The following is a 10,944-nucleotide window of genomic DNA, read 5'->3' as shown; positions in this document are numbered from 1 at the left end:
CCGACTTGTCCGCGAAGGCTGTCTGCCCGACCACCAAGACAGACGACTTCTATGGTACCGGGTCGGACTGGGAGGAAGAGTGTGAGGGTGACGACGGCTGCGGTAGGAGCCGTCATGAAGTGGTGCAGTGAACTGCACCTTGAAATAGTATGCTTGAACTGCCTGTGTATTTTTTGTTTTAGGTTTTGGATTAGTTTCTAGATGTAGTTCTTCCTTATAGATCTATTAAATGAATCCACAATTACATAGAGCTACTGTCGGTCGACAGAAGTCTTGTAAACTTGCTTTTCTGAATGTATGCAGCCTTAGAAAGAAGTTAGGCGAAATCCAAAACTTCATAAACTACCACAATGTAGATATCTTCGGCATTGCTGAAACTTGGCTTGATTGTTCGATTTCTGACTCATCCATTCATATACCTCATTATAGACTCTTTAGGCGCGATCGCGGGCACAGACCTGGTGGCGGTATAGCTGTATACAGTCGAGATACCCTGGCTGTTTCCAGACACGCTGAACTCGAGAGTGACACAATCGAAAATCTGATACTCACCTTGAAGACAGAATCCGGTGAACCCATCACCCTCGCTACGTTCTACCTTCCGCCTTCCACTACTGCTGCAGTATGGCAAGACCTAGAAATCAGTCTGAACAATCTAACCTTGCGACGAAACAACCGCGTGGTCGCCATTGGTGACTTCAATGTGGACATGTGCTCGGGACACAGCCGGATGCACACCATGCTCCAGCGGTTTGATCTGGAAAACCACATCCGGACACCGACAAGAGTAACGGCATCAACTTCCACCCTAATAGATCTGCTCCTCGCCCCTAACTCTCTAGTTGGAACATGCACGGTCATCAAGTGTGACATCAGCGACCACTACGCATTTGTGGCCAACATTATCGTCGCCACCCGGCAGTCCGAACGAGTCGCATCTCGAAAGAGGCGAGTGTGGAGGATAAATTGGGAGCATTTTAACGCTGACTTGCAGGACTGCAATCTTGAGATTTTCAGCAAGTCGAATGATGTTGATGCAATGATAAGCGAATGGTACGCAAAGGTTTTTACTGCTCTAGATCGTCACGCCCCCTTACAACCTCCTCGTAAGCCGAGGCGCCGACCTTGCCCATGGTTGTGTCCTGAACTTGTATCTGCTGTGCGTCAACGAAACAAGGCCCACCGACTTCTTTCACGCTCTCCAAACGATGTCCGCCTGCGAGAGCAACACCGCACTCTCCGCGCAGCCGCGCGCAAGCTAGATCAGAGGATAAGGGATCAGTATTTTCAAGCTCGCCTACAGTCGGCCGGAAAGGATGGACGGAAGCTCTGGAATACGATAAACGTGGTGACTGGACGAGCGAAAAGTTCAAGCCCACCACAAGTACCTGTTGGAATCCTCTCCCGAACTTTTGGCGAAGTTGTACATGACCCTGGACGACCAGACGCGCTGTGCGCCAACGCACCAGCCGAACGTGAAGCACCAGCATTCACGGAATTTGCGCCTGTTTCGACGGAGGACATTACGGCCCTTCTCCAGTCCGTTGACGCGTCAAAAGCAACTGGACATGATGACTTGCCGGGTATTGTCCTTAGAAACTCGGCATCAGTACTGGCTCCCTCGCTCAGCATCATTTTCAATACTTCGTTATGTCAGGGGTGTGTTCCCCGTCAGTTTAAAATTGCTAATGTGTCGCCGCTATTCAAAGGTGGCGGCCTTGACCCTTGTCAGCCTACTGCGTATCGACCTATTTCTCTACTACCAGTCGTTTCTCGCCTCCTCGAGAAGATCGTCAAAGCTCAGCTTACATCCTTTCTGACCGATCACAGTATTCTCCCTGACTCGCAGTTCGCGTACAGGAAGAACCACAGTACGGAGGACGCTCTTGTGCTAGCTGTCAATCGCTGGCTGAAAGCGAAGTATGAGCGCAAACTCACAGGTGTGATATTCGTGGATATGTCGAAGGCTTTCGACTGTGTCAAACACACCATCTTGGCACAGGAGCTATCCGACATTGGGGTCGGCGGTACTGTCCAGATATGGTTTACTAGTTACCTGAGTGAGCGGCTTCAACGCGTAGTCGTGGGCGGAAATTGCTCGGAATACGTCGCATGCAGTCGAGGGGTGCCGCAAGGATCCGTCCTCGGCCCCCTCCTGTTCACACTATACATCCGTAACCTTCGATGCTGCTTGCCCCAGCAGGTCACAAACCAGGAATTTGCAGACGACATTGCAATTGAAGCCTCGGGCAGTTGCGAACAAGTGTGCTCTTCTCTAAGCACAGCCATCACTGGCCTGTCGCAGTGGTTGGAGGACCGCGGGCTAATGCTGAACCAAAAGAAAACGCAAGCTCTGTTGATTACCCCAAGAGGCCCAGCCCTTGACACAGATAACATTCGAATTCGCTGTGGGAATGCAGCCCTTGCAGTTGTGGAACAAGCGCGGTACCTGGGCGTAATGGTAGATGGGCAGCTCTCCTGGGAGCCTCACGTCAATCACACAATCCAGCAGGTGCGGAAGTCAGTAGGTGCGCTGTGGCGGAGCCGCCGAAGCCTCACCCTGGCGTCAAAGATCCTGTTTTACAGGTCGATGATCCAGGGTAGGTTGTCGTACGCTTCCAACGCCTTTTATCCGTCACTTCAAATTGGCAACATTGAGCCCCTCACACGTCTAACGAAGTGCGCTATCCGCGGCTTCTTCGGTCTGCCACCGTGGTCGCGCACGAGCCCAATCTTTGAACAGCTCCGCCTCACCACCCTGGAGGACATGTTTAACATTAAGCTCCTCATCTTTGTCCGTCGTTGTCTGTTCTCCCGAGCTAGCTCCCTCTTCACCAGCTTCTTCGTGAGAGTTACTGGTGACCGCACTCGGGGAGCAGCACATCACCTCGTTCGAGTACCATTTTGGCCCGGTCCTGCGGGCCGAGCGACCATGCAGTTCATCGGCGCAGTCCTGTGGAACCAGCTCCCGCCTGATCTCCGTTCCGAGCCCAGCCACCTTCAGTTCTGTGCCCTGCTAAAAGCGCATCATGGCTCCGTTTAAATGCTTTTCGGCTAGTGTGTTTCTGTGGTATAGCGGACTGAAGAATAGTAAACGTGTTTTGCAATATATGTCACTGATGAAGCTATTTTGTATATAGTATGTTCCCATTCCATTTTTGCTTTGGTGTAGCCCTGAGGTTGATTGCTTATTTATTTCTACCCTTCCTCTCTCCATACTTCTGTCCCCCCCTCTCTCTCATTCCTTCTGTCGTCCATATGTATCAAAGGAGGCGAAATCGCCTGTTTGTGGTGCGACGTTAAATAAACTTCTACAACAACATCTTCTTTTTGGCATGCTCTCTTTCCATCGTCCCTAGCTTTTGTTTGTTGCGAGCTGTTGTGAGCATGTCAAAAAGAAGACGAACACTTTGGAGTTCAAAATTATTAATGGTTTTGAACCCTCGTACCAACTATACCACTTTCAATAAATCGTGACGCCATTTTGTTTCAATGCGCATATCGCGGATTCTCGCAAAAGAACCTTTTGAAGACGACTTTTTCTCAGCCCGCGCCTGGTACCCGCGGACAAATGTTTCCAAACGCGAAATATTGCGTAAAATCAATCTCGGATTTCGATGGGTTCGCAGAAGGACATTGTGCGTTCTACTAGGCCCCCTTGATCTGACGTCAACACCCCGTTGTTTATTGATGTATATGGGCAATAGGTGCTGGCGGATAATGCCGGCATTATATCGAGCATTATACACCACCCGGAGCATTACGAGCATTATAAAGCATTACGAGGCTAAAAATGGCATTATACGACGTTCTACATGACTGCATAGTAGATCTACACCCATGCTCATGTACAGATTCGTATCGGCTATAGCGTTGGTCTTTGATTGGCAACATTATTACTATGCGAAGTATTACTACAAGCGATAGACCACCGCACACACCATGCATGGTACCAAACAGATCGTGGCACGCAGTGCCAGGCCCAGTATACTGCATGCAATAGTGCTAGCTAGCTGTGGTCCATCCAGCACAGTGTGGAAACTCTCGCAGAAACTTCCGGTCCCGGAAGTCTATCTTCGGCCAGCAACTAACACTTTTTGAAGATCCAGGTACATTAGGTAACAACGCCGAACCAACGAAACAAATGTGAGCCAGCATGGAACGGTGGAGGTGCGCACACGCACACATTCCAGACCTTAACCGGTTACCGTCCACAATGTTACAAAAAACATTTTTCATCGAAGCAAGAGTCCATGTCTTTGTCGAAGAGTAACGCTGGACGTTCACTGGACATTGACCATTGTGTAAGACCAGCTAACTAGCAGCCAACCCTGATGGCTGACTCGCCGCGATGCCGTTGTTGGGATTGGGAGGAAGCTGGGCTTTCTCCAGATGACCTTTTGGTGGAGTCCTCTGATGATAGTGACGTCGTCGAGCTGGAAACTTCAGATCCTGCCGCGATAGCGAGGAAGCGGCCTTTTCAGAAAACAGCTATTACCAAGTCTGGAAATGTTTCCAAAAGGACGCGAGTAGCTCATGGACAGAGCACTGAAGTGGCCATCAGTGCCGAAACACGGGTGCGGGAGCCGCTCAAAAGCGACTGTGGCAAGTTAGTGTGCCTGGCATGCCATACAACATTGTCAGGGAAGAAGAGTATAATCATGTCCCATATTGCTACCGCGAGACACAAACAAGGAAAGTCCCGTTTGGAGAGGGAAACTCAGAGGCAGAAGCTGGTCAAGGAGTCCTTCTTGGCGTATCAGAAACGACTTGGGAAGGCTCTAGCCGGCACCGGTCTTACTAAGGCCGTTAGTTCAGCTGAGTCTCTGCGGCGGATCCAGATTGTTCGTTATATGTTGCATAGCATGGGTGCAATATTATAGCGTTTTTCTTAGCCCGATACCGCAAGGTTCAGCAGTTTACATTCCATCCGGAGGAGCATTATCAGCATTATTTGGAGCATTATATGGCCTTTTGTGGAGCATTACTGAGAGCATTATACCCCATATTACCGAGCATTATCCGCCAACACCTAATGGGCAACCCACTTCTGCTACTACTAGAACTACACCTGTGCACAATAGGCTCCGGCGAATTATTCTCGCGAAATCAAGGAATTTTGCTTTCATGGATTCTCGCATTATGGTCGTAAAATCCTCATATTATGCTTTAGCACCCGGGGATATACAAGTGCATTCACTTTGTTGTACTTTTAAAAGGAGCCTCAAAGTTCAGGAAATTGTGCCTTTTTTCGTACTTGCAAGTTGCAAGTGGCCACAAGTACAACAAATAACATGTACATGAGTATCCTCATACCAAGGTATCCATGCATGTAAGAGCCTAAGAGGTCAACAAGGAAAAGAGAAAACAATACTTCCTCTATTCATTACTTGATTTCTTTTGTACTTCAGTAAAAATATTATTTCATTGCCAAATTAGTTTGAGTTACCTTTGAAAATTATCATGTTCAACTGTCTTCGTAATCATCATACTCGTCCAACCGATGTCACCCTGGGCCTCACCCTGCGAATAATCAGCTCATCTCGCCCGTAGCTCCACTTCTCCTTCCATCATGACCGAACAAGAGCAATATCCGTAGCCTGCCGTCATATCATGGCTGCTTAAATCCAGACTGGTCATGACTTCGTAACATGCATAATGTACAAATGTAATGTACGAGTACCGGTAAATGTTCACGTAGTTTTGTGGACTACCCGTCACTATCCCTTCCGCCCCGGGATACCTGATGAAGGCTGATTAACTCGCATCTTCTCCTACATGTGCTGTGCCAGTGTGAGAAAGAACTTTGAAGAAGACGAGTTCGAGCATACAATAATGTATTGCCATGATTTCCACCCTGCTTTTCATTCAAAACACTATCTGCATGACCTCCAAACGCTTTGCCATGCAGACCACCAGCACTGATCAGGTGCATTGTACACAATTGTATAGCCTACATACTAGAACAGTTGTAAAATCGTGTAGTTATGCTCCTACCTCCGAAAGGATGCAAAATTCTGCTCCAAATTTTCAACCACCAAATTATGCTAATAATTATGCCGACATTATCCGCCGGTGCCTAGGGCACAAACACCCAGCTTCTGACGTGTTATTAGATTCAATACCTACTTGTATAGTAGGCTATGCAAAAAGCTAGTCATTCACTGTCACTGTCATTTTGCAAAACAATCTAGAGGAAGACGCTTCAACTTTTGTGCCGCTTGCCTTTGGTGGCATTTCATTGACAGGAATTGCCAAACTACTTGGTTTCAATTTGTTTTGTCACCTTGAATTGAACTTTACATCAATTGAGGATCCTTTGCGGGAATTCCAGGCCACTAGTGTTGAGGAGGTATTTACCTTCCTCGTGATACTCGATGCTCGTAAAGCTGAGGGCGGCGACAGTATTCCGGCATTCATCCTGAAGCATTGTGCAGCAGCCCTCGCCCCGTCGCTATCCATATTAATTAATGCATTCTCTTCGTCTGGCATTGTGCCCTTCTCCCCGAAGATTGCAAATGTTCGACCCCTATTTAAGTCTAGTGACAAGAACGCATCTCGCAATTACCGTCCCATATCTTTGCTGCCAATAGCATCGAAGATCTTGGAGAAGATAGTCCACAAACGCCTGTGTGACTTCTTACAAACCCATTCACTTTTGCCCGCCAATCAGTTTGCGTACCGGCCACAACACTCCATGGAAGATACCTTGACCTTGGCCATGGACCGCTGTCTGTCATCAGCAGACCACCAGCTACATACTGCCTTTGCTGTTTTCACTATATACCATGGACGTCCATAGCGTCACCAGCCCAGCACACTCCCAGCTGTTTGCGGATGACATCCTTCTCGACACCGCAAGCGGATCCGTAGCAACCCTAAATCAAGTCTTATCAGTTGCTGTGTCCAACTTGGCTGACTACCTACACGGGAAAGGCCTGGTTTTAAACCCTGACAAGACGCAGGTCTTAGCCATTGGAGGGTTCATGCCGTGGTACCCTGGAAGTCAACGTTAACTGCAACGGGACGCCTCTCACCCAGAACACCACTGTTTGCTTTATGGGCCTACAGACTAGTACAGTTCGATTCCTGTCTTCGGTGGGACGCGCAGGTCTCCAGCATAGTACGTGAAACTTCGCAGAAGCTAACCACCCTGAGAACCATCCGCCCGTCGCTATCTGAACACCAGTCACTCCTCTTCTATTCTGCCCTTTTACTTCCTGATATGCTTTATGGATCAAACGCGTTCTTCTCAGCACTTAAGACTCAGCAGCGGCACCAGCTCACTGTCCTCGACAAGTGATGTGTTCGCTGCGTAGCCAATCTGCCCTTCCCGTCCCATACCACTCATATACACTCGCCTTGCACTGACCACTGCAATTGAACGTGCCAAATGCAAACTGCGTTTGCTTATGCACTTAGTCCACACCAGCAGCATCAGCCGTCTTCTGAAAGATAGAGTAGCCCTCCAACCGCCCAGTAACACCCGTGGCATTGCCAATTGCAAATACGTTGTTCCACTAACTCGGCGAACATCAGGCGACAGCCGACCATTGGTTTCTGCCGTGAAGCTTTGGAACACCCTGCCACAGGAACTCACGTCCACTCGTAGTCCAACCTCGTTTAAAGGATTGCTGAAAGTGTTTTTCTACGGTTAATATGGCCAAATAGCACCTCCCTCTGGCATAGGACCTCATCTTGCTATTTCTCTCTGATTGTTACTTCGTTCGAACTTGACTTGTAATTACCGGTACAAATACTTCCTATTGACTATTTTCTCATTTTCTCAAGTGCAGCTTTATCGAGCCACACTTTTTATTCTATCGCCATCATAATATTGGGCATCAATGCCCGTTTGGTTTGCGATGTAAAATAAAACTTCAAACAAACAAACAATGTATACATGTAACGCGTTTTATTGCTCGGTGGAGAATTCAGATGTGCTGAGTTCTAAGACATTATTCTCTGGAATAATTAGTGCTTTTCACTGGCCATAGACTATGGATTTCGGCAATAAACAGTCTGTACTGGTGAGATCAACTAAGGTGTGCAAAATTCCTCCAAAAGCCGAAGTTTCAAGCAAGGCGTCAAACCAGCGCCATATTTGTGGCAAACAGATGAAGCGCTGGTCAAGTTACGGCTATGCATACATGTCGGTTTGACCTCTTTTTCTACAGAAAACCAAACCTCTACCAATTGTAAGGGTAAGACTAGACATGTACGAAAGCAGACAAGGCGACGTGAGACAGTCACGGATCTGGAACCTGATTTGAACTTCATATTTTCTATTCATTTTCGGTTTTAACAACCCTCGAGGAGTTAATAACTTTAATAGAGCTGTAAATAAAATGAAGGCTGCATACATCACGCAACTACATGTAAGTTTCCTGTTCGATATGTATGTGTATCATAGTAGTAGTGTAACATTAATATTATAATCCAGAACCGATGTTCTCGCTCCACATACACTGACATAAGGACATGGACCCAGACAACAGAGGCAGGAGCACACAGAGTGAGTGTAGTAGGCCGTAGCCAGATGTGAACCAGAATGCAGACGAAACTAGGAGCAACAACAGGGAGACAGACCCCAGGAGGAAAAGTGATTGCATTCACCTAACATAAATAAGTCAGGACAAGCACCACTTGGGACCGTCAGATTAATTTCTCTGGACCGAGCCAGCCGGGAAAAAACCCTCGCGCCGACGGACGCACGAATGAGGGAAAAGACCGGGTGTATAACCCCAAGTGGTAATATGGCAGCATAAAACTTGCACAACATATCTACAGCCAAGAAAGAAAGGGAAGACGACGGGCAGACATGAAACGTGGGAGGGTGGGGACACTGGTGAGACACAAAGCACTGACCGAAGAAGTCAGGCAAAAAGAACTGCAACAAAAAGAGAAAACACCAGATTCCATATTCGCAAGAAAAATAATTTTGTTGCGCGAGAAATCATTTCTAACCTCACTCGCTCCGCTCGGCCGGCGAGAAATATATCTTCTGGCCCGATCATCAGTGGAATTTACGGGATTAAAGGTAGCCAATGAAAGTAACTGGAGTTAAATCATCAAGCAGGGGTATGGACCCACATCAGGAATGCTAAAATAAATGGGATTCAACAAAGTAGGAAGGCTAGCAAGCGAGTTGACAATCTCACATAACAAAGTGTAGAAGAGCATAGTCATCAAGGTTCTCTCTCGTGCTATGACTTCGATCTACGTAGAATGTATCCACGTATCTGCGCAGGATATCCCAGTGCGTTCCTGGAGAGGATTAGTGATGTGGTGTATCTTATGTTGAAGGCTGCATGAATCAATGAAGCCTATCTTTACAGTTCCAGCAGTTTATCGTGTGACAGACTCTGATGCGATGCTGCAACGGGTTCGAAATGCCTTTCCCTCTCGGTGGCTGATGCTTCGTTAGCCCATGTTACCTGTGGATCGGGTGAAGTGTTGCACTGACGGGGATGCCTTGGGCTTGAATGTATGTTTTCCAGTAGCCGAGGTGAAGCCGTCGTCGTCTGGGGAGGTGTTAGCTGCTTTGCCACGTAGACGAGCAGGGAAACCAGGCGTGCCTTGGGCGTTAGCTGATGGCTTGGGCTTGAATGTATGTTTTCCAGTAGCCGAGGTGAAGCCCTCGTCGTCTGGGGAGGTGTGAGCTGCCTTGCCATGTTGACGAGCAGGGAAACCAGGAGTCCCTTGGGCGTTAGCTGATGGCTGGGCCTTCAGTGGAGCTGTATTCTGAGTATCCTGCGGAACGTCATGTGTGGTGGAAGTCGTGGAATCCTTGCTGCCTGACGTGTCCATGTCGACCTGCTGCACTGCTCCGTCGTAACTGTTGCGATCTCTAGGCTTGGCATTCACACGCGGACGAGTGCCTCTTGTTCTTGCACCAATCTGTTGCCGGGATTCTTGATCAGCACTGTCTATAGGAGCTGGAATTCTACAATTGCCTCGATAGCACTGCTGGACTATTCTGATTGCAGTATTCAGAGACACTCTGTGGCCCACTGAAATATAGACGGGTGTTGATCCACCTTTGTTGACGCTGGCTACTCCAATGATGCCGGTCCTGCCCTTTCCAATCACTGGAGCCGTGCCTCTGTTTTGGCAAAGGTGTTTGATATTGTCCTGCGGATGCCAAAAGGGTCAAAAAGACGCAAGTGTTAAACTTTCAACAGGGACAGATGATTATCACTGGGACCATATCCTAAGCTAAGTACTTTTCACTTGCTATCCCCTCCATCTCCGAAAATTTCGCTCAGTTGCACGACAGGAATAATAATGAATTACAGCCAATATTGTGCAAAGATAAAGAAGTAGATGCGAGTATTCCTAACGAATGTTCCAGGGCAAGAATATCGAGAAGTCTTCACTTACTTCTCGGAATTCTCGCTCACTTCGGGCTTGAACCGCTGGAATAAGAAGTGTTTTGGCTACACCAATGGTGGGCACGTCAGCCACAACTCCTAGATGGCTGGCTGAGCCACAGTCTCTGTGGTGCAAAATTCCATTGCCATCCACCAAAAGCACCTGTGGCTTCCACTGGGGGTGTTCCTTCTTAAGCGTCTCCAGCAACGTGACATAATGCTCGACTTCTCGATACGCCAAGAAGCCGGATTTGTATGGTACGGTTATTTTGACGGGAATCTTAAATGTATGCATATGTTGCATGGTACGGTAGTTATATAGCGATAGCGCAGCCACGGCCGTCTGGTTGCCGTTGCTGCTGTACGAAATATCAAGTCCACCAATGATGTTAATTGACGACCTCAGGGTTGCTCCTGGGCGACCGAATCGATCCTCTTCGATGATACTACATCGGATATTCCGCTGAATCCTGTGTGAACCAGACATATAGAAAACAAATGGAAGAAATAACGAAGGAAAAGCAGCAAATGTATCACTGGGTGGATGGGTTGCAACATTAGATTGGGTGTA

General features: G+C 47.9%; 1 protein-coding gene across 1 annotated transcript; it reads right to left on the bottom strand.

The window, feature by feature from the left end:
• Nucleotides 1-8,495: 8,495 nt before the first annotated feature.
• LOC135812480 (endonuclease V-like) lies at nt 8,496-10,706 on the bottom strand. The gene is made up of 2 exons (XM_065325836.1): nt 10,384-10,706; nt 8,496-10,134 (listed from the first exon to the last, which is right to left on the bottom strand). Exons 1-2 carry the CDS (start codon nt 10,675-10,677, stop codon nt 9,424-9,426), a joined length of 1,005 nt encoding a protein of 334 aa, XP_065181908.1. The 5' UTR covers nt 10,678-10,706; the 3' UTR covers nt 8,496-9,423.
• Nucleotides 10,707-10,944: the final 238 nt, after the last annotated feature.

Source organism: Sycon ciliatum, chromosome 3, assembly GCF_964019385.1.
Source record: "Sycon ciliatum chromosome 3, ocSycCili1.1, whole genome shotgun sequence".
Classification (NCBI taxonomy): domain Eukaryota; kingdom Metazoa; phylum Porifera; class Calcarea; order Leucosolenida; family Sycettidae; genus Sycon; species Sycon ciliatum.
The sequence above is the reverse complement of the archived record's forward strand: the minus strand, read 5'-3'. Positions and strand labels throughout refer to the sequence as shown.